The 25005-nt window shown below is 36.8% G+C and overlaps 1 protein-coding gene across 1 annotated transcript in view; it reads left to right on the top strand.

Annotated features, from left to right (window-relative positions):
* Nucleotides 1–25005, top strand: part of SPAG16 (sperm associated antigen 16) — a 640972-nt gene that overhangs the window by 307880 nt on the left and 308087 nt on the right. Inside the window, exon 12 of the mRNA XM_081095737.1 lies at nucleotides 9484–9669. Within this exon, the coding sequence (XP_080951863.1) occupies nucleotides 9484–9669 (186 nt within the window). The remainder of the gene's footprint in view (nucleotides 1–9483; nucleotides 9670–25005) is intronic.

Genomic DNA, 25005 nt, shown 5'->3' on the forward strand with positions numbered 1-25005 from the left:
CACAGCTTTGGTAATTTGAAGTTTCAAGGATAACTAATTGACTAACACATAAAAGGACAAAAAAAAATCTGACTAGTATTGACTTTGCAACAAACAAGAAAAAACTGGAAAAGATGAAACCCGCAATTGTCATGCAGTTGAATCCTTTTCTTGGCTATTGCTTAAACTTTACAAACTTATTTTGTCTGAGTTTTTACCTTGACTCATCCAATAGCTTTGGCCAAATATCCCAAGGTCAAATGCATCATAAACATTCTGCAAGGTATGTCTGGCAGAGATAAATCAATAACAAAGTATTAGATTTGATTAAAATATTTACTTTTTTTCCTTCACCCTTCCACTTCCCATGCTAAATAGCCCTTTCCCTTACTAACTGATCTTTGTTATTGGTTGGCCTCATTTCTTGTCATAATGCCATATGCCTCAGAACTAATTTCTGTTTTTCCATAATTTCAACATTGGAGTTCATGCTCTGATGTTATGCCATGTGTCACTCAACTTGTTAAAAGACTTTAAAGAAATAAACTCATTTATACAAATTATTTTTATTCCAACAACTTCATAAATTCCAACCACTTCATAATTTGTACAGAAAAGAAAACATGCTTAGCAAGATAATTCTGCTATTTTTTGCTCTGCTCAACTGTCTTTTCAATTATTTTGCTTATTAGAGACTTTTGGATATCATAGAAAATTCCAGAAAACTGGTTATGGTATTTATCTAGCTCCTCAGGGCCTTTACCTTAGGGTCTTTCTGCTTAGAATATTCTTCAAACTCTCCCCTTCCCTTCTCCTTTATATAATTAACTCTTGATGTGTCTCCAGGGCTAAGTGTTTTAGTCAATTTGGTTATTATATAACCAATTATCCTAGATTAGGTAGCTCAAACAACAAACCCATTTTTCTTACTGTTCTAGAGGCTTGGAAGTCCCAGGCTATGGAACTAATAGAGGGGGTGTGTGGTGAGGTGGTTTGTAGGTGGCTGTTTTTCCATTGCATCCTCCTGGAGCAGAGCAGAGAAGGAGGAATGTTTTCAGTGTCCTCCTTATAAAGGCACTAAGCTCATCAAGGGGGCTCCACCTTCATGAACTGGTTACCTCCCAAAGGCCTCATCTCAAATACGTCCATTCACTTTAGGGATTATGATTTCAACATGTGAATTTGTGGAGGGGCTTAGGAGGAGACACAAACATTCCATCTATAGCACTGAGCTTTCAGAGGCACTTTATTTATTTATTTATTTATTTATTTATTTATTTATTTATTTATTTATTTATTTTATTGATTAAGGTGTTACAAATGTGTGGTTATCCCCCCATTGCCCCACGCCCACCCCCCAATCCTGCCCTCACCCTCACCCTCTGTTGTCTGTGTCCACTGGTTATGCTTATATGCATGCATACAACTCTCTTGGTTAATCTCTCCCCCTTACCCCCACCCTTCCCTACCTTCTCTCTGAGGCACTTTTAAAGGCATCTTTCCCTGATTCTTCAAGACTAGGAAAATTTCCCAGATGTACTTTTACACCTACCGTCTTCTTATCAGCATTCATCACAGAAAAGATTGGTTTTTTTAAGAATACCTGTTCTCTTGACTGGCTTGAGAATTCTGGATTGAGAACTCTGGGAGCAATAGTGTTTATGTCTGTATTCCCAACAGCTTGTGGCACTGAAAAATATTTGGTATCATGCTAAGGCTCTACTTGATATTTTCAGACTTTGTGACCTCACTGATGGATTATGGCTCAAACTGCCTTACTTTTCTGCCTGCCTCTCTCAAGTCCATGTTCAGAACTGACTGAGTTGCCATTCTCAAAACACATTTTATCACATTATGTTCCAGTGCAACCATTCTATAACCATGATATTTATGATATTCAAGGCCCTTCATAACATGTATATTTTTTTCAGGGATCAATCAGATCTATTACTATCATCATGGACTAAGAATCTGAAATTCCCAGATGGAAGCCAATATTCTCAAGTGACAGGCTATAGTATTTTAGCATATTGTTAGTTTTTTTTTTCTCTCTATATTGTGATATTCTTGAGAGAAAGGAAAGCTGGTATCCTATTTACATTGCACTTTTGATGGCTAACACAGTAAATTGAATTGATACCCTCTGATGAACTCTGTACTTTGAAGGACCAGCATGACTATTTAAAGGCACATATAAATATTTCTTTTAATATTCAGATATTATGTAAGGCTTAAAATCTCTTACTGCAATGCATCCCATACTTGAGAATTTCCACTCTTAATATATAAGCAGAATTATCTTGTTAAAGAACAAACACCACCAACTGGGCTAAAACTAATCCTTTTGGACTAAATCTTAGGGATTTTAACTTAAATAAGTCAATTAGTTTGAATGTGCTGACGGAGACTTGGGAAAGGTTTTTTCTATAAAGTGATTAATGTAAGACAGTATGAATAAAACAATTATATCAAGTTTATTGTAACTTGTCTGGAAAAAGTGTATGTGAGCAGGAAAAAAAAGTCTTTTTCATGGAAATAGTGAGAACAAATGTAAGCATTGTCCGGAAGCTGTATATATAAGGATATATTGCTTCCACATGTTAGATAATAAAACAACCTGACACTTTTTGTGTAATTTCATGATTGCCAAATGATATTTTAACCATACATTGGTTTCCATTTCAGTCTCTTAAGGTTCGGTAAGCAAAGGTAAGGATTTGAGTATCCCACTAGCGAACTACCAGCTATGTTTCTTACTAAGAATTGCCATTGTCTTGTGAATTTGTTTAGAATGAATAATCCTTTTCTGCCTTTTCTATCCTTGGTCCACCATAATGTCTTCCCCGCACAATGTCTAACAAAGGGATGCTTCACTGAGAAGCTGTTGAGTAGCCTATCAGACTCTCTCTCACTTTACATATTTTCCTTTTCAGTAGATACCACAAATCCATGCTTGTGAGAGTTAGCATGTGCCTGAACTTAAAATCTTTAAACCTTTAAATTAACTATCAAATTTTAGTATTTAACTTTTTAAGCATCCATTTTTCTGTCTTATATAAATTTTCTGATCAATTGATACCAAGCTGGAAGAAAGGTTCTTTAACTTATCTTGAGGTGTATTTCTCTGAAACATGAGTAAAACATGGGGATTCCCTAGTCAGTTAAGCTGTGGGAAATGCAAACTTCTTTGAGAAGATCGTCTTGTGCTTTCCCAAGTCCTACCATTTTGTGTTTCTGTCCACAATATCTTCCACTACGTAAACTCAGAATGACCTATGACTTTTATTTTTCATGGCAGTTGTTTAAGAACACTTTTATTTTCTGTCAAAGCTCCTGTTGAGAATGCTGTTTTTGAACAAACTCTTCTCCATATATTTAGATGTCTTCAAGCCAGTTATTTACATTTTAGTATTGCAATTAGGTATTTATTTCTGTGATATTAATGGAAATATATTTTCTGTTGTCTTAGGAATTATATTTACTAGCATACTATTGATTTGGTCTTCAGTTACATGATAGAGTTTTCAGATACTTAGGACTGTCCTCAATTTGACCATTTATGTATGCTTTTGAGAGCTGTTAAGTGATTGGCACAATAGAAAAATTAAATTAGATTTAAAATAGTTCTAAAATTTCACTCAACTGAGGCTATTCTTTGATGACTGACTGTGCAAGAGAATTGTCTTAATCATAGTTTTTAGACATATAAATGTTTGAAGCCTATTTTATATTATGCATAGTATATATTTTATAATTTTTTACTCATAGTTCTTATTTAAAACATATTCACAATAAATATAAATTAAATAATGAATATATGAATGCATCTATGTATATATAAATTATTATTAGCTTTTTTTCTAAATTATGCAAAAAGAAGTTTTGCTCTGAATTCTATATTAGGGAAATAGTTCCTTTCAGGCAAACATTTTAAGATGGATTCAAATAAACTATAATATCTAAAAATTAAATAAATTATATTTAAAGAAAGGCCATGGTTGAGAGTCAGGCAAGAGAGAGAATTGCTGAGACTATAGCCAATTCATTCCTAATGATTCTGGTGAGAGGCTAGCTAGTTAAGATTATGAAATCAGATTTGGAGGAAAATATTTTCTTCCCTAACTCTTACAAAAGGAAAATATATTCTTGAATGTACAGAACAAAATTGAAACCACTTCATTGTATTAAAATACTATTTATATGAATGACCTATGATTAAATATACTATATTTCCGCTTTAACGTTAATTCTTTACTAAAATTAAAGCACCATAAAATATTTATAAAGAACTATTAAAGTGTTTAAAGAAGACCATACCTTAACTGTAATTTTCATTATAATTTTTCCAAGCTATATTTCCAATTCTTGAACAATTTTGCAGTTTAAATTCAATGTCAAGACATTGAACTGTGCAGATAAACCATTTGCTTCCAAAATATAAATTAAAATTACCTCTAAAAATAAATGAAACATTTTAACTTTATGTATACAGCAACAACTTAAAACACCTCTGCATAGAACATATCATTATAAAAGATACCTAACCTCCCAGGTAAACTATTTACTCTGCAAATTTTATCACTCTGAAGAAACCTCAGAAGAATTATTCAGATGTGTAGTTATTATATTAAACTACCAAGGAAAACTTGTATTTATGGTTATGCTATTTCCTTGAGCAGTGAAATAGATATTTTTCCCACTAAGTATCTTTCAGGGTAAGGAAGAGTAGTGCTGTGAAAAAAATGTAGTCTCATAAAATATAACTTTTTTTTGGAACATTTAACATCTACTTAGGTGAAGTACTCCCCAATCCCGAAAGTTTGAGAAAAATAATGATATAGAAACCCTTTCATGGCAAACTTCTAATCTGTGAAATATCTAGACTTTGTACCCAAAGATAAAATTTCATGCTTATAAAGTATTTCATATCATCTGAATATAAAAACATTAAAAATCCCTACACTATTATTTGAAAAAGGAATTTGTCATGGAGTCATGTTATAGTGTGATAGGTAGTATATGCAGATGAAATTATTGTAATATGCTGTGATTCATTAAGTAATTTTCTTTGTAATTATCTTCCTGAAAGTAGTGTAATTTGAGTTCAAGTTCAGCAGACCAACATCAGCCATAATTTAAAATGCTTCAAGCCACTTAAGCAGTTTTAAGCCTTATAAATATTGGCAAGTTTAGTGAGAGGGACACTTTTTAGAAAATCTCTAAACTAATGACTTCAATGGCATTGTTAAATATTCATAGGGAAACCCTGAATACAGAAATGTGAATTTTTATTTTATCTTCACCTAAGGATATGTGTGTGTGTGTGTGTGTGTTTAAAATTATTTTAAAGAGAGAGAAAGGGAGAGAGAGAAACATTGATGTGAGAGAGGAACATGCGTGGGGTGCCTCCTGTAGGCACCCTGACTATTGAGCAAACTCACAACATAGGTATGGGCCCTGAATGGGAATCAAATCCACTAAACTTTTAGTGTATGGGATGATGCTCCAACCAACTGAGCACCTGACCAGGCCCAGAAATGTAAATTTAAAGGAGAAACTACCACATTAAATATAAAAGATCATGTTAGTAAATGATTTTCTTTTTTCAGTAACCATATTATATTTCTCAATGACCTCGATTATTTATTTGCACAAGGAAATGAGTAAATATGTTGAATCTACAATTAGTTATTAGAAAATAGTCTATTATAAAACAGAAATCTCAATAGTTATGAAATTGGAAGCATTTCCATTGTTCTCTTTCCAACTTTCAATATCTTCACAAAATATGCAACAGTTTAATCAAGAATAAAAATTTAAAATTTTGGCAGACAGAAAAGATTGTTTTATTTATATTTCTTTAATTATTTCCTTGACCATTATTTTGTGTGTAGACAAGTTACATTTCTCCTTTGTTAATTACCTGTTTAATCATTTTTCATGTGGAATTATTTTCAATTTAAATTAACCATATATAATTCAAATGTTTCTTTTTATGAAGTTTAATATTTTGTTTTACTTGTCTATTTTTTCCTTTGTTTAACTTTTAGCATATTGAACTTTGGTGTTTGTAGTGTTAATATTTTGGGGGAGGATTGAGGGGATTTTTTTTCTGTGAACATATAGCTCAGAAAGTCATTCTTCTCTCCTATAAGTTGGTTAATATTTATATTTCTTCTAATTTCCCAGTGCTTATTCTTCCCCCCCCCCAGTGCTTATGCTTTTACAGCAGTTTTAAGTTTATAATATTGAGATAGGTGTACAGAGATTTAAGTTTTCAATATTGAGATAGGTGTATGGAGATTTAAGTTTACAATATTGAGGTAGGTGTACAGAGATTTTTAATATACCCTGGGCCCCCCACACATACATACCCTTTCCCAGATATCCGTCACTAGAATGGTACTCTTTTTTTTTTTACTAATTTTGTTCCAAGTTCACTTAGAACTTTCACAAGTCTGTATAAAGTAGTTCTCTTCACTATTCTTTTTTGGTCTTATTTAAGCTTTCTACAACAACTCTTAGTTTCCAAGAAGAAGCTGCTAAGAAAGTAATCCATTCTATATTTAGTCATTGGCTACAAGGCATGAAATATGTATCCTGCCTCTATTGACCTTGAATATTTTGTCAAATCAATTCTCATAAGACTTGAACTTTGAATCACACCTGTATATTTTGGTTACCATGCACACCTGAAAGGCAGAATAGTGTACATTGAAAAATTCTAAAATTCCATATTTTTTTCGAGTCAGGTCAGGCAGGGGTTGGAAGAAGGCAGAGAAGCAGCAGCACAGTTTGGGCGGGCTTTCTGCTGGAAGAATGGCATGCCTTTCACTTTACAATTGAGACTTGGACAGATTTATTAGCTAAGGGAAAAAGACAAGTGTTACACTGAGACTTAGACTTGAGAATCATTTACCAAAATCTGAGAATAGCTGTGATTATACAAAGCATAGATCTCAAAATAATCAGGTTCAAAATTAAGTATAAGCCTATAATAGAAAATGCATTTTAAAAGGTAGGCCAACCTGATGTGTCTTTCCGTAAAGTATCAAAAAAAGGAAGAGAACATACCATTACTTTTCTAGTAAAGAACATTCTGGAAGAAAGAACAGCAAGTGCAAAGGCTGCTGAAGCAAGAGTGGAGAGGCTGGGGGTGGGGTGGCGTGGAGAGAATGGTAACGAGATAGGTGGTAGGAAGATCATATAGGGCCTTCTCTCATCATAAGGATTTTAGCTTTTACTCTGGGAGATGAGAAACCACTGGAGGGTTTTGAGCAGAGGAGCAGCATGAACAGGATCTTTTAAGGTTCTGTATTTGAAAAATAAAGATTGTGGAAGGACCAGGGTAGAAGCAGTTAGGAAGCTACTGATGAAAGTCAGTGAGAACATTGTGATAGATAGTTCGTTATAAATTCAAATATTCCTATTGAGTAAATAGGAAGACCCCACCCACTTGCCACAGTGCCGCCCTCTTTTGGGTGATCATGGAGACGCCCAGTTGATCGCCCCACCAGCCAGTGTCCTGGGCCTCCCTCTGCAGGGTGATCATGGGGTGATGGCCCGGCCCCTGACCAATCACATTGCACTCACCTTGGCTGGCCTGGTGACAGTGGGTGTCATAGCGTGGTAGTCCAGTGGGTCATTCCATTTTTTGGCTGTTCATTCGATTTGCATATTATGCTTTTATTATTATAGATTGACAGAGATATTATTAAGAGAACATAAAGGTGAGGGAGTAAGTGATCAACCAAAAGACTTGTATGCATGAATATTAGCATAACCAATGGACACAGACCACAGACGGGGGCAGCGGGGGGAGGGAGTGTGAGGGCATATGCTGGGGGTTGGGAGTGGCCAGGGAGAAATTACTGGGGGAAAAAGGGGACTTACGTAATACATTAAACAATAAAGAACTTAAATATAAAAAAAAAGAAAGAAAAAAAATCAGAGTGTCTATTCTAGCTCAGATACTAACCAGTTATTTTCTTGAGCAAGTAACTTCATGTCTCTGAGTCTTAAAAATAAATTACTTATAAAACAATAAATTGAAATTAATGGCCTTTGAATTTCCTTTCAGCTTAAGAAGTTCATTAAGCAGTAGTATTTCTACGATATCCACTAAAAGTTGACCTCAGGTCACTGATGGCAAATGCACAACATTTTATGTATGACAACCATCTGTCCTAGTTTGACCAAGACTGTGTTAGTTTACTCCTGTTGTTTTCATGTAAACACTTTAACTGTCAAAATTATTCTGGTTTTAAATATAAACTGTAAAAGTAACCTTATACATGTAGAAAACTTATACATGTAGAAAAGGTAATGCTGGGTCAAGCTGGTATATTTATAAAGCAAGTAGAGTAGTGATAATAGTAACAACAATGAAAAAAAAAAGAGAGAACATATAGAAATATAATGCAATGCAGGGCAATGTGGAGATGATGATGGAATAGAAATCTTCTTGCAGTCGATATTTTACCAAAAAACAAAAACAAAACTACTGACAACCACTTATTTTTTAAGTTAGATTGTGTTCACAGTTTTGGGGCAGTAAAGATTTGGTGAGGTAGGGGTTGGATGGAGGGGAGGTAAAGTATGGGGAAATGGGAGACATCTGTAATACTGTCAATAATAAAAAGAATTGCCCTAACCGGTTTGGCTCAGTGGATAGAGCGTCAGCCTGCGGACTCAAGGGTCCCAGGTTCGATTCTGGTCAAGGGCATGTACCTTTGTTGCGAACACATCCCCATTGGGGAGTGTTCAGGAGGCAGCTGATCGATGTTTCTCTCTCATCGATGTTTCTAACTCTCTAACCCTCTCCCTTCCTCTCTGTAAAAAATCAATAAAATATATTTAAAAATAATAATAATAATAATAAAAAGAATATTTTAAAAAAAGAGAAAGTCACAGCTTTTTGTTTTTTTTTTTATTTTCGCATTTACTAATAATCTAAATGGGAAATTCAATGACTCATTCTTAACTACCCAGCACTTCAAATCTTGCATCTCTCCAGACCTAGCTCAAATGTCCCTCATTCCTGATTCACTTGTTATTTCATTATCCAAACTCTACTCCTGGAGTATTTAATTAATTCAAGCATAAGCAATGCTGACCTACTGGTTTGTATATTGTTTTTGAAATTATCCTTAGCCTGTGTCTACACTTTCATCATTCTGAGGCTACCTCATCCACAGAGCCTAACACATAGCCCTGAACCTAATGCATACTAAAAAAAAAATACTGATCTACTGAATTAATTTAGAAGCATATAGAAGAATTAATCTAGAAAGTGTGTGACACCAGTTTTATCTACTTGAATTACTAAATAATATAAGTAAGCATCTAATTGTGTAAACTTACTAAGAATTAGGCATTTAGACATGCCGTTATAAGTAAAATTAAAATATATACGCACACAAGTTACTCACAGAATACAAACATTCATAAAAATAAATTAGATTTTTTTTTAACAAATTACCTTTTTTTCCATTTTGTAAATAGTGGCAACATGTTGGCTACATCAAGTGGTGACACTACAGTTAAATTATGGAACATGACTAGCGGCAATTGCACTTTGACCTTTGAAGGCCACAAACACGCAGTATGGTCCTGCACATGGCATTCCTGTGGTGACTTTGTGGCTTCTTCTTCATTGGATACTACCAGCAAAATCTGGGATGTTAATAGGTAAGGAGTACTTAACACATCACTCATCCTCTACGTTGATAAATATGCATCGGTAATGTGGCTTCGTCTTCATTGGATACTACCAGCAAAATCTGGGATGTTAATAGGTAAGGAGTACTTAACACATCACTCATCCTCTACGTTGATAAATATGCATCGGTAATGTTGTGTGTGTGTGTGTGTGTGTGTGTGTGTGTGTGTGTGAGTGTTTTCCCTCAGTACTACCACTGTGAAGCATTTTTTTTTTATAACTGTTAGTTCATAAATTTGTAGAGAGCTACTTAAAAGTTGTGTGAAATCCATTTCTAACTCCATTAGTCTTTGTGGATATAAGGAGTCCTTTCCAAATATAGGTATCAAGATCAAGCCTATATATTACATTAGAATTGCTTCATTGGAAAGCTGTTTGTTTTAAGCAAGATAGAAACAAATATTCATTTCAAACAGGTTGTTAATTCTCCCTTTTCACAGGATTGTTATCTCTGTATTATCAAACTAACAATTTAATAGACATAAATATGACAGAAATAATTACATGTTTTAGCTTAATTTTAATATACTATTTTCCCAAATTAAATGCTTCTGGCTATTTACAAATTATAAGAACTAACACAATTAATTGTATGCAAAGTCCTATATAATATCATATGAATATAGAAGCTTTTCATTTTGCTTTTAATTCAATACAGACATATCTATTATGTTTACAGTGTCAAAATAGATGTGCTTCGTGTATATTTGTATGAGTATTACTTTCTGTTAGGTATACAAATTGAATATAAAGAACAACTCTCAAATATCATAATGGCCTCAGTTAACTAAAGAATTATAAATCACTAGTGGCCTGGTGCACAAAATTTGTGCACGGCGGGGTGGGGTTCCCTCACCCAGCCTGCACCCTCTCCAATCGGGGACCCCTTGGAGGATGTCCAAGTGTTGGTTTAGGCCAGATACCACAGGGCCCCTAAGCCCTCTGCCTGCCAGCCTGATGTTACCCCAAACTGACCTCTCCTGCTGGCCTGATCTCGTCCCTAAATGCTCTCCCCTGCCAGCCTGGTTTCCCCTCAACTTCCCTCCCCTTCCAGCCTGATCTCACCCCCAACTGCCTTCCTCTGTTGGCCTGATCACCCCTAACTGCCTCTGCCTCGGCCCCCACCACCATGGCTTTGTCCAGAAGGAAGTCGGATGTCTGGAAGATGGCTGGTTGAACCAGTCTAATTAGCATATTACCCTTTTATTAGTATAGATAGATTATATAGGATAAGATTGCTTAAATGGGGTGGGGGAAAGCCTTTTTCAGCAGGAGGAAATGCTGTTGGCAGACAAAAACACATAATCCCTATATCTGGACTGATAGCCAGCCATATGCACTATACTGCCCAACCATTCATTAAAAAATTGAACCACTTTCTTACACCTTACACCAAACAGCTGCTGCCCTTAAAACCCCTCCTCAGCCCCCACCTTAGGTTCTGCCTTGCAGTTCACCCAGATTCGGTTCTGATTGGTCGGTTTCTATGCCTGTCAGCCTCAAAAGCTCCGCCTCCTTGGCAGCCATTGGCTCCTCGCACTTCACCCAGATTTGGTTCTGATTGTTCAGTTTCTATGCCAGTCAGTGTCTCTGGGCCTATCTCTGGACCTAATCAGAGAGGCAGGGCTGATCAGCAGCCCCCGCAGCCACTGGTGAGGCCTGGAGAGAAAGAGAGGTGTGGCTGATGGTGAATCCACGGAGGCTGCTTTTGTCTCCAGGCTTCTCTCTGGGCCTGATTCACAGCCCCCCCAGCAGTCAGTGCTGGGTCGCCACGCCCACAGCAGGGCAGTCAGTGCTGGGTCACCAGGGTGACCCAGAACTGACTACAGGACTGACTTCTGGTCATCCATTCAGTTGTTTTTGATGTTACAGACCCTGGCCCTTTATATATATAGATTAGTCAAGTTCCTGATCACTTTAATTATTGAACAATGTCCAGATTCTAAATATGTCATAAGGACTCCTAAAAATTTTGGTGAACAGTTGTCACTGAGCCATTGTGGTTTATTTTGAAGAGAAAAATTGACTAATTTAAAGCTGGACACTGTTGCTTTGAGGTCATTTGTAAAACCTTGAACACACTTTCTCCATTCTTCCTTGAGTCATGGGTAACATATTTAGAGGAAGGTCAGGTAAGGTACTTCCAAAAGGTCAGCAGATTTTCTGGGAGGATTCATTGAAAGTGTGGGCTCTTTCCTGTGGGTAAATTGATTATCTCCTGATGCCATGTGCCAGGTTTTATGCTATTCTTTATCAGCACCAATATCACCCTTCTGTATTGGTTTTAGTGATGCTGAGTAGTGGAAATTTGCAAACCACATTTTTGCTTTGCCCAACTGATTTTCTGTGAGGCTTTAGCAATACTTGTAGAAGAAGATAGCAAGGCCGGAGGAAGAAGAGGGGACTTGCTTCTTCCCGTCTCCTTTCTGTGGGCTCCCCGGAAGCATCAGTCGAGCAGCACTTCACCTCAGCAACAGCAGGGCCTTCTCATCACATCAGCTGAATCCAATTGGAAGTTTTCCCAACGCCTGCACCAGCGGGTGCATCATGCCATCATCAAAGACATTAGTCTCAGCAACTAGGTGCCCTCTTTCCAGAGGTCTGTGTTTCCTGCTCTGCATGGCTCCTCCTCTGAGTTGTAGAACACCGATATCAGCAGAAAAGTAGGGGCCCCACGCAGAGGGCTGAGTTTTAGCTCTGCAGGCACCCCTTCCCAAGGTTCTAAGTTACAGTAATTCTACCCTATCCCCTTGGTTCACTCAGTCCTACAGATAGCAGCTCCTTTCTGCAGTTGCTTTTTCCAGGATACCTTAATGTTTTCTTTTTCTCTTTTTAGTTACCTAGTTAACAACTTTATATAGTTAACAATCCCATGTATTAAATCCTTATTGTTAAAATGATGGGTGCAAATTCTGTATCCTGACTTGACCTGGACAGGTACAGGGCATTAATAAATGGATAAATAGCATAAACCACCTGTGTTATAAGATATAGATTAGGAATGTTGGGATATGCTATATGAGGAAATATGGCTATGAATAATTAATTTTAGACTTAAAATAGTGACAATGTGAGGTATGTTTTAATTTTACAAAGGGTACCATTTGGTTATCTGAATAATCAATCATGTAAATCTTAACTTTATGTTTCCAATTATGTGACCAGATTTTATAAATATTTTGTATAATAGATTATTGGAATTTTTTAAAACTACTTCATTGAGGTATGATTGACATACAAGAAGCTGTAAATATTTAATGTAGACAAATTGATGAGTTTGGAGTTAAGTATACACTCATGAAATTATCCCTAATCTATGCCATAAATATACCCATCACGTCCAAAAATATATCCCTGCTCTCTTTATCTAGTCTCTTAGCAAATTTTTAAACATTCAGTATAGTACTGTTAACTATAGGTACTATGTTGTACAGTATATATCTCTAGGACTTAGTCATCTTGTATAACTGAAAATTTAATACTGTTATCTAATTTTAATATTTATCACCTTTGACTTAGATGAGGAGCCTAATAGAAGTCGTGTCCCATTCTAAAATATATCTTCAAATGTGCTTTAACTATGGTTAAAGATGGATTCCTATTAGACTCAGCCCTTCTTAGAATGACTTCAAAGACTTTGACTTGACAGCTTTACTCCATGACCCTGATATCTAAATGCTTTCTTCCAACAGATACTCAGTAAAGATTGACATAATATATGAACATTTCTCCTGATTGATGCCAAAAATCCTTTACATTTCAAAATTCCCATCAATGTCAAGAGCTCATTTTCATCATCAAAGACAAAAAACTTATATTAATTTTGAAGCTGAGGGACTAGACAAATTTTAACAAATAATGGAGTAATTGATTATTTATATAGTGACTATTGATATATCTTTCACAGCTAAAATCAAAGCACTAAACTGTAATTTCTGATTACGCATGGATCAATGCTGTGTAGATATTTTTAAAACTAGTGTCTGATTTTTAAATTTCATAGTTTAATGGAGCCAGCTTAGTGACTTAAGGGGAGAGGTTATTTGCCATGGTGAGATTTTGGTAGTAGAAGCTGTTCTGTTCTGTTCTGGGTCATATACTCTAATCCTGATGCCACATGGTTCTTAACAAGACAAATTATATTGAGAGACTGGCTCTTCACCAAAGTTGGGCAAGTTTAGACTATATTATTCTCTTTCACACTCTTCCCTACCCTTAGAACCCCTGGCCCTAGCCCTTCAACTGTTCCTGAATTGGGCATTATATACCAAGATCATCTCATTAGCAGCTCCTTACCAGAAAGTTGGATAACTGTAATTATAATTCATGTAAAAAATCCAGATCAAGATCCACTTTTACTAAATTCTAATAATCAAAATATCTGTGGCACCCTTAGACTGGATGATCAGCACTCCACAGGTTTCTACAAATAATTAACAGTAGCACTTTGATGATCTTAATGATCATTTATATAAAGTGGAAATTTATATGTGTTCCAATTTGTAATCACTGATTTCTGCATAGACACACTCACACACACACACACACACACACACACACACACACAACTATTGTATCCTAAAGTAGAGAGTGCTTGGCAAATGGTAGTTTTGTTGCGTGAATGATAAAAAAAAAGAATAAATCAACACATACATAGAAGAAAATGTTCTCCTTGGTCCCATCCACATTCAAACTATAATTTAATTGTTGTCTTGTTCTACATGACTCTATAAAGTGATGAAAACAGGATAGGAAAATCAGAAAATATATCAGCAGACTATAAAAATAATTTGGGTTTCTTTAAATTATAAGATTATGAGTAAGTATCCATGAAATGAATTATGAGTGTCTGGTTCTATTACAGACATTAGAAAATTCTAATATTCCATTACTGCCCTCAGTGAGATTACAAGTAATTTTAAAATGTAGCACTTTTGAAGCAGAGAATATGCATTGTATTTGAAATTTATAATATCAGGTAGGGTGTTCTGGTTTACTTCTGGCTGTTTTTCTTCCAAGGTATCTAGATAGTTAGCTGAGTAGCTATTCTACAGCATTATAATGATATTTGGAAGGCAGACCATGTGCCTGCTTTATAGATTGAGAGGAAGGGAGTAGAGCTGAAGTTACTGAGTGTAGCTGCCCCCACTGCATTTAACAAGATACTACACAGAGAAGAACTGAGTTGGTTGTATAGTAAGGATGGAAGGAAAAATAGAGTTTTGTAAAATTCAACAGCTTCTGGACCTCCAACAGTGGGAGGTAAATCTGCTGCCCTTATATCCAAATGTATTGTTTCAGATGAGTCGAGATTAAGTTGAGAGAGAAAAATGAAGCAGGTTTAGAAACTTTGTTTAGAACAGTAGTTTGTGATTACTGCTGCACTGCATTGACTGTAAGCAAATGTATCAGAAGCCTACTCAGTTTTTGAGAGAATTATACTGACAAAGAAATCATGAATCTGTGCCTAATATCCCCATGACTCTGCAAACCGTAAAACCGTCCTCAGGGCCCTGAACTCACATCCAGAGGAAGTGGACTCATAGTGTTTTACAGTCCTCAGTGGAAGCACAAACCACAGCGCCCACATCAGATGTGGCCATAGAGATAATGGACAAGGAAAATCCTTGGCTGTGGAATAAACCCAGAGGCCACAGAGAACAGTGGACAAAGGATCTCCTCTTAGGGAGAGAGGCATGATCCAATCAAAGCATGTTTACAGTGCTGTGGCCAAGTTCCTCGTGATCCTGCCCAGAGTTCTATCTCCTGTGTTTTCCATTTTTCTATTTTCTGTACTGGAGTTTGTATTGCAGTTATTCTGTCTTTGCTTCCCTGTTTTGCATTGTGCTGGTGACGGTGGAGGACGCAGAAGATCTGGCTTTTATTTTTTGGTCACCAGAACACAAGTGACACCTCTGACCCCATTGGAGAAGATTATGTGTCACACAGAGATCAAGGACTGTGAAATCCGTGCCGTAAATGAGTGGGACCTGTGTTGTCTCCTTTTGGGGGGACGGAGGGGTCAGTGACTACCCTGCAGGTGGAAGGAAGGATGACACAGATATTTGGTGAGCAAAAGGCCAAGCTTTGGCAGATATTATTAGCTGTTTGCCAGAATCTCCTTCTTCCATGTTAGCGGGGCACTTGGCTGCCTATTTAAATGGTACTTTTCAGCCTTCCTTTCAGTTGTGTAGTTATGTCAGTACGTTCTCTACAATAGAATATTAGTTGAATGATATATGCCATTTCTACATTCTTCCCCCATGTGTTTGGATGGAATATCAATGGCAATGGCCAGAGTCTTCTTAGAAGCCAGTTATGGACAATGACAGAGTGATCCTTAGCCTGCTTCAAGTAAAGCCACTCCCGCCCCCTAGTCCTTATCTCCAGCTAGCCTTCATCATTCTCTGGATTCTTCAGCAACAAGAAAATAACTTTTATTTTATTTGAAATACTATATTTCTAGTCTATTTATTATTGCAGTTGAGCCTGTCCAGTCCAATATAGGCATCTGGTAAATAGTTTTTAGGTGATGTTTTCCTCTCATGACATATTAATAAGTCAACAAAGATGAGCCCTGCAATATTCTAAAAATTATTTGGATAAAGTAATAACAGACAGTCTGTATTGATAGTGGTTGGCTCTACAGCTCCCTGTAATTTTATTTTTCCTTTCCCCTTCCCCTTTTCCTCGGACTTTGCTTGCTATCCTGTTGGAACTATGAGTTCCTACTTGCCAATAATAACGCAAGTTGGTTTATATGCAAGGTAATGCCTATAAAATAGCTGTAAATTATAAGAAAATATGCAACTATAATATACTAGAGACCTGGTGCACAAAAATTTGTGCACTTGGGGTAGAGGGAGGTCTTCAGCCCGGCCTGTGCCCTCTCGCAGTCTGGGACCCATCGAGGGATGTCCACCTGCTGACTTAGGCCCGCTCCTGGGGATCAGGCCTAAGCTGGCAGTCAGACATCCCTCTAGCAGCCGGGAGCCCTCGGGGGATGTCCACTTGCCAGTGGGGAGCAGGCCTAAGCTACAGTCGGACATCCTTAGCGCTGCTGAGGAGGCAGAGGAGGCTCCCGCCACCACCGCTGTGCTGGCAGCCATCAGCCTGGCTTGTCGCTGAGCGGAGCTCCCCCTGTGGGAGCATACTGACCACAAGGGGGCAGCTCCTGCATTGAGCATTGCCCCCTGGTGGTCAATGTGTGTCATACTGACCAGTCATTCCCAGTGGTTCTGCTGTTAGGGTCAATTTGCATATTACCCTTTTATTATATAGGATAGAGGCCTGGTGCATGGGTGGTGGCCGGCTGGTTTTCCCTGAAGGGTGTCCCCGATCAGGGTGGGGGTCCTGCTGGGGTGCCTGGCCAGCCTGGGTAAGGAGCTGGGGGCCGTTTTTAGGCTGGCCACACCCCCTTCAGGGTGGGGGTCCCCACTGGGGTGCCTGGCCAGCCTGGGTGAGGGGCTGATGGCTATTTTCAGGCTGGTCACACTCCCCAGCGACCCAAGCTCCCAGCCTCTCCTTTTGGGCTGAAAGCAGGTATCTGGGATTTATTTATCTTCTATAATTGAAACTTTGTAGCCTTGAGCAGAGCCCAGGGCCAGCCAGGGCAGTTGGGAAGCTTGGCTTCCTCCATTGCTGGGGCCAACCCAAGCCTCCTGCTTGCTCCAGCTCTGTGGCCCCCGCCATCTTAGTTGGGTTAATTTGCATACTTGCTCCTGATTGGCTGGTGAGTGTGGCTTGTGGGTATAGCAGAGTGGTGGAGTGATGGTTAATTAGCATGTTTCTCTTTTATTAGTGTAGATTACTTCTTCATTGGTGGGAATCTGATTTAATAATAATTATTTCATTTAAATAATGAAAAGCACTGAGGTTCTCAGGTTTATAGTAGCTTGACCATATTTACTGATGAGACTAAGTTTTGCTGATTACAGTCAAGCTGATGGAATACAAATAGTGCCTTCCATGTGGGTGCACTAACAAGTTTTTACATTTATTTATAAATCCAATAAATACACATTTGGTACTTACTCTGTTTTGTACATTGTTTTAATCACTAAGCTATGGCAGTGAACAAAATAGAAACAAAACAAAACAAAACAAAACAAAATCCTGCCCTCTTATAGATAGCATTCTATTGGGAGTCAGAAAACAAAAATGAGAAACAATTATATATACAGTATTTAGGGATAATACTTTTTATAGAAAAAATATGGAAGTCAGAAAAGAATTGCGAACAATGGGAAGAATTGCAGCATTAAACTAGATGGCCAGGGAAACTCTTAGTATAAAGACATTTGGATAACCTGAAGTAGGTGCGGCAACAAGCCAAGAAAATGTCTAGAAGACATTCCAAGCTCTTCTGGATATTAACTCTCTCATGGTGGTAGCAGGATTTATGTGACTTAGAAACAGCAAGGCAGCAGTGTGACTGGAGTAGAATGAGCAGATGAGTGAATGGTAGAGGTAAGGCAATTATTCACATGGGTTATAACATGGCCTCATAGCACATGTGAGTGACTTTGACCTCGATGAGATGGGAAACCACTGGAGGGTTTTGGACAGTAGAGCCACAGAGTATAGTTTACATTTTAGCAGACTGACCCCGGTTACCTTGTTGAGATTAGACTGTGGGCATAAGGGTAAAGACGACAAAAAGACCAGCTGGGAAGCTATTGCAACAATCCAGACAAATTACAGTGAAGGTTTGAGGCATAATGGGAACAGTAAAGGTGATAAAAATTTGTTTTTATTCTGTATAGATTTGGAAGATAAAGCCAATAGAATTTGTTTTTATTCTGGATAGATTTGGAAGATAAAGCCAGTAGGAGTTGCTGACGTATTTGTTGGTTGTGAAAAAGAGAAAAAACAAAAAACAAAAATCTGTTACATTTTGAGACACCTGAAAAGCAAAATATTTATTCTCTTTATACTGAACACAAAGGTAAACCTTATCAAAGGCTTTTCCAACCAGATTCATCAACTGGAATTCCAGAACAGTTGTGGCTAGGAGGAATGCCTTCAGATGGTTCATCTAACATGTCATTTCCATTAGAGACTGGAATGTTCCTTCCTACCCAACAGCATTGCTTTCTTTGTAATTTAATAATTCATTTTCTAATCATAATCCCTGGGCTGAGATGAAATAAACAGGAGGCTATAAATAATGGGAACAGTTAAAATTTAGAATAAAAAGTGAAATATTAAGATACCTTTATGATGAGTTTTCTTCTCAATAAAATATACTATAAAATTCGTTGGGCAAATAATGGACTCTAAGATGGAAGGATTATTTTTTCTTTATTATAAAATTAGTAATAATAAGAGAGCACCAAATAAGTTATAAAAATGGCGCTTAGTATTTATAATAGGAAGTGTTTCATTAATAATACATTTCATGTTCTTTATGATTCATTTGCAAAGTTGGATATTTTAGAAATGAAAAACATATTGTACAATATTAATGGTTTTAAAACATAATGTAAGAAGTATGAAGACCCCAGGGCATAGAATATTGTACATTAATACCTGTCTTCTGAAGACCCCCCCGTTTCCCTTCTTATACTTGAAAGGCACCCACGATATATACTAATGCACTGCTGAAGCTGTTCTTGAAACATAATTATGTTACATTAAAAGAAATAGTAATATTGAAATTGACCTCTTGTGATCAATTTATCCTGTCCTAAGAATAATAAATCAATTCTTACATCTTCTTGGATTTTCATTTATATTCAAGTTAATAGTTCCCCTTTGAAATATAGACTTTACTAGTAAGTTATACCTAAATATTATTGAACTTAAATATATGAATAAGCCCCAAAAGTGAATACCATCTTTCCCCAAAAACAGTGCATAATTAATAAGTGATATTCAAGAAGTACCTGTTTTAGGGAGAAAAATATATGTTAAAGCACAGTTTAGATTTCTTTTTTTTTCATTAAGTTTAATTTTATTCCAGACTTTAGATGGAATTCCACTTCTAAATCCAAGAAGTTAGAAGGCCAGAGCTAGATCCTATGCTGGCTGATCTTTGTGAAAAAAATTAATTAGGATAGCAATGTGAAAAAGACCACTTTGCTATAGCCTGATTTTAGCTAGAATATAATTAAATAGAGGCCTGATGCATGACATTCGTGCAAGAGTAGGCCTTCCTTCCCCCCACTGCTGGCACCAGCTTCCCTCTGGCACCTGGGTCCCAGGCTTCCCTCACAGCACCAGCTTTGTCCGGAAGGTTGACTGGAAGGATGTCCGGTATAATTAGCATATTATGCCTTTATTATTATAGATGGTTTGGTGGTGATGAACTGTTAGCTTTTTCTTGCCTGAGATGCTCTTTGTCCTTCAATTCTAAATGATAGCTGTGCTAGGTGAAATAATCTTGGTTGTAGATCCTTGCTTCTAAGTTTAAATTTCATCTAACAAGTTATGCTATGATTAAAAAATTGGGAAGCTCTAAAGCAATATGGCTTTGTGTGTTAAACTGTATATTATAAATAATTGGGATGAGTATTGATGGAGTTAAAGATAGTCCAATAAGACTTAATGTAGGTATTTTATAACATGTTATAATATTACTCTATTATCACCAATTAAGCAAGCACTTTAACATATAAAATTGCAGCATCCTGCTTCCACCCCACCAAGAATCTGGTCAATAGATGTCTTAGTCCTCCTTATTGCTAATAGTTAAAAAGGATTTAATATTGATATATGTTAAAATGATATACGAGTATAATACAGATAAGGCAAAAACTAAAATGTATCATGTATTTTTATATGTAAGCTTTAATCATAAATTTGTGTGCATAGGTATATACTAAAATGGTGATGTATATACATATCCTATATAATAAAATCTAATATGCTAATTAGACCAAACAGCAGAATGATTGTCCGGATAACCTTCTGGATGACCTTCCGGACCAAGCTGGGGCTGCAAGGGGCTGCGAGGGGCTGCGAAGGCTGAGCCGCTTGCACGAATTTTGTGCATCGGGCCTCTAGTGTTAATGTAAATGCAGTGAGTTTAAATATTCAACTCCCATTTTCGATGCATAAATATTTTACTACCTCGAGTATGATAAACATCATTTAATCAAGTGACATTTTATTTATTAATTATCCTTTATCTATGACTCCAAAACCCAACTTGTAGTAAACTATTTATTTGAAATAGCAAAAATTGTCCAGCCAGTGTGGATCAATGGTTGTCAACCCATGAACCAAGAAGTCACTGGTTGATTCCTGCTCAGGGCACATGCCTGGTTGTGGGATTGATGTTCCCAGTAGGGGGTGTGCAGGAGGCAGCAGATCAGTGTTTCTGTCTCTCTGTCCTTCTTCTTCCTCTTTCTCTAAATCAAAAAAAACATATTTTTTAAAACAAACAGCAAAAACTGTTAGCGTGCTCCTGAAAAATTATTTTGGAATTACTGAAATGGTTTTCATATAAAGAAAATTCTAAAACTTTATTAGTTATTTAAAGGAATTGAATGTCAAATCAAAATAAAATGTAAGCTAGTTTATATAAAAATAGCAAGCAATAAAGTTTTAGGTGGAATAAACTACTTTTATATAAAATCATGTTATTAGATACAAAATACATCCTATTTAGATAATGAAGGAGAATTTGTTTCATTCAATAAACCACCAAGGAATAAAATATTCATATAAATTTTAAATATTACTTCATACTGTCTGAAAGAAGTGTGTGCAAAATCTTAACATGCACCAGTAAGAGCAGAACTTAACATGCCCTGAGTAGAAAATGAAGCAGACTATCTTCCGTCAAGGAATACGGAATGATTGATCCATGGGTCTGGCCTTTGGTTGCCTTAGAGCTAACCTGCAGGAAGCAAGACTCTAGCAGGATTTCACCTTCTAGAAAAGTCATGCCTTCTGATTTAGCCTGTAATCTCTTGCATTATTTACTAGGTTTGACCACAGCTTTACTAAATATTGTTTTTTACTGAGAAATTTATTATTCAAGTCTTCAATATTTACCAACTACATACCTCGCCAGCCACTCTTTTTTTAAAAAAATATATTTTATTGATTTTCTACAGAGAAGAAAGGAGAGGGATAGAGAGCTAGAAACATCGATGAGAGAGAAACATCGATATGCTGCCTCCTGCACACCCCCTACTGGGGACGTGCCCGCAACCAAGGAACACGCCCCTGACCAGAATCGAATCTGGGACCCTTCAGTCCGCAGGCCGATGCTCCATCCACTGAGCCAAACCGGTTTCGGCAACAGCCAGCCACTCCTTTTAAATTATATAAAATACAAATTTTATTAAATACCCAAACCACCCACTTAAGGTAGTTTAATATACTTTCCACATAAAGAGTGAAGCTTCCTGTGATGCTTCTATTTCAGTTTGGCCTGGGGTTATCATGTCAGGGTTGTTGTTTTTTTAGTAAGAAAGAATATGATGAAATTTAGAATAATGTACATTGGCATGAAGCAATCTAAAATGCTATTCAGTAGGTATAATTAGAAATAATTATTCTAAGATGTGTTGTATGCCACCCTGCCTATGTTTAAATTGACTACCACTGGCTAGTAAAATGCATACCTAAATTATGTGTTGTCTAAGTGTACAGACAGATTCAGAGGGACCTCAACATTGTTTTTTCTTAATTAAACTAAGTAATGCAGACATTTAAATATTATTCCTGAAGACGTAGAATCAGTTAATTATAGTTATTTTATGTATTACTGTCTGAATACATGTCCAACTAAAATTTCTTAACCATAAATTTAAGATTTACAGTTGTTGTTGGAAATTCATGGTGATTATGTAAATGTGCATTTTAAAAGGTGAAATGTTTTAGCCTAGAAACACAAAACATATGTTTATATGAAAGCTATAACTGCTGTACAGGAAAGTGGGTAGTTGATTTTTTTCTTATCTTTGCCCAGATTTTTGACAAGTTTATAAAAGCCCTTTTTAGAAGCTATCAGTCAGTATCTCCAGAATAAATGTAACTTTATTATTTTATACATATAAATTAATATACTATTGGTATATGCAAAACTCTAATAATAAATTTTATGTCTGCACTCAAAGATACTGCCTATATGAATTATATGTCCCTTACACAAATAACCTTTACTAATAAATATATGTTAATTACCTATGCAGTCATCCCTCCTCCTTGCTCTCATTTACTTCTGCTTATGTCTAAGCAGGTGATGATATCTTAGTCTTAAAACTTTCCATGATATATCCAACAATAAATTAACTCTTAATTATCTGAATTATCATGGCTCTTATTGCCTACTAGAGGCCTTGTGCACAAAAATTTGTGCACTCGGGGGGAAGCGGGGGTCCCTCAGCGGGATCGAGTCCCGGGCATGAGTGCGGGTTGGGGGCGTGAGTGCGGGCGGACACCACAGCCGCCCCGCCGGCCCACGTCCGGGTCTGCCAGCGGGATCGGGTCCCGGGCGACCGCCGGCACTCACACCCCCAACCCGCTCTCTGATGGCGCTGTACCATCCTGCCTGCAGTATGCAAATTAGCCACCATCTTTGTTGGCAGTTAACTGCCATCTTAGTTGGCAGTTAATTTGCATATTGCCGTGATTAGCCAATGGTAAGGGTAGCGGTCGTACGCCAATTACCATGTTTCTCTTTTATTAGTGTAGATGTTCATGTTCTACCTACAAACCCTATCCCCAAAGTGGGACTGATTGTTTACTATCCTTTAAGAGGCCATGTGTTAATAAGGCTAATAGCTGTTGTTTTTATTTGGCTCACCACAGTAAAGCCAGTCATTATATTCTAGATATTGTCTACATATCCACCAATCAGAATTGTTCTCTCACACCTCTAATATCCTTCCCACTGTATGCACTAGAATTCAATGCTGGTCATCAGCTAAATATTCCACATCCTCAATCTCTTCAATATACTCTTTTATCTTCTTATTAACTACCACCCCTTGAGGAAATTGAGTCCCTTTTCTAATGGAGTCTGCGGCTTCCTCCTCTTAATTCTTCCCCAAATATTTGCAATCCACAGTGAATACTGAGCATGTAGACCCTGTCCTGGAGGTGCATATATACAATTTATTTTGGAGTTTTGTGCACATCTATAATATATTACTCCTTAATGATCACACTCTGTCCCTAACACTAACATTTGTCAACCACTGATCTGTACTTCATCACTATAATTGTCAATTCAGTTTTTAAATCAATTGAATCCTACAATATGTGATAATCTGTGATTGGCTTGTTTTTATTCTGCAAAATGTCCTTTAGTCTTAGTTGGTTTGGCTCAGTGGATAGACCATGGGCCTGAGGACTGAAGAGTCCCGGGTTCGATTCCAGTCAAGAGCTTGTACCTTGGTTACAGATTCCTCAGCCCTGGTCAGGGTGCATGCATTAGGCAACCAATCGATGTGTCTCTCTCACATCAATGTTTCTCTCTGTCTCTCCCTCTCCCTTCCACTCTCTCTAAAAATCAATGGGAAAATATCCTTGGTTAAGGATTAACAACAACAACAAAATACCCTATGTAGCCTCTAATAGTTAACGAATGTCATGTTATCTCATGTTCTGTCTCACATTTTCACTTCGAATCTATGCTTAAATCTTTACCCTTTTAGAAAGTAAAATTGCTTTTATAACTCATATATATTTTTATTAGAGTTGTTCCATAGATGGCAAATAGTTAAATTGTTCTCCCACAACTCCTCTCTCTCTTTAGAAGGGTGATATCCTTCAGTGTCTGAAGTTGAGTAAATGGTTCCTTATAACTTCTCACTCATTGTCTTCCGCAGTAGGGTCTGTCTGGCCTTCCTTTGCATAGCCATACTGAATGTGAACTGAAGGAAGCTGAGCGCCTGTTGAGATTTTCTTTAGAGGGTTTACTACGTTACAAGATAAGGCGATGAGAGAAAACAAAAAAGGTGAAAATAGTGTACACACACATATATCTTGTTATTTTCAACTATCACACTTATTTTTTGTTTTTACTCCTCCAACACTGGATAACTGGATTCTCTGATGAATTAAAAGCATTTTGCCAGAATGATCACCATTTCTCACTTTTAAATATATATTTGTTTGCACTATGAGTACTATATGATCTTTGGTACTCAGTCTTTCTCCTAAAGGCAACTAACTTTTAACTGGAGCATTGAAAAAATATTATCACTGAATATTTAACTCCAATTGTTATTTACCATGTCTACATGTGCCAGTTTTTGTCTTTTTTAATCCTTACTGGAGGATATGTTTTGTTTGTTTTTGTTCTTTTTGTTTTGTTTTGTTTTTATTGATTTTGAGAGAGAGAG

The sequence above is a fragment of the Myotis nattereri genome, assembly GCF_964212035.1.
Source record: "Myotis nattereri genome assembly, chromosome: 7".
Lineage (NCBI taxonomy): Eukaryota > Metazoa > Chordata > Mammalia > Chiroptera > Vespertilionidae > Myotis > Myotis nattereri.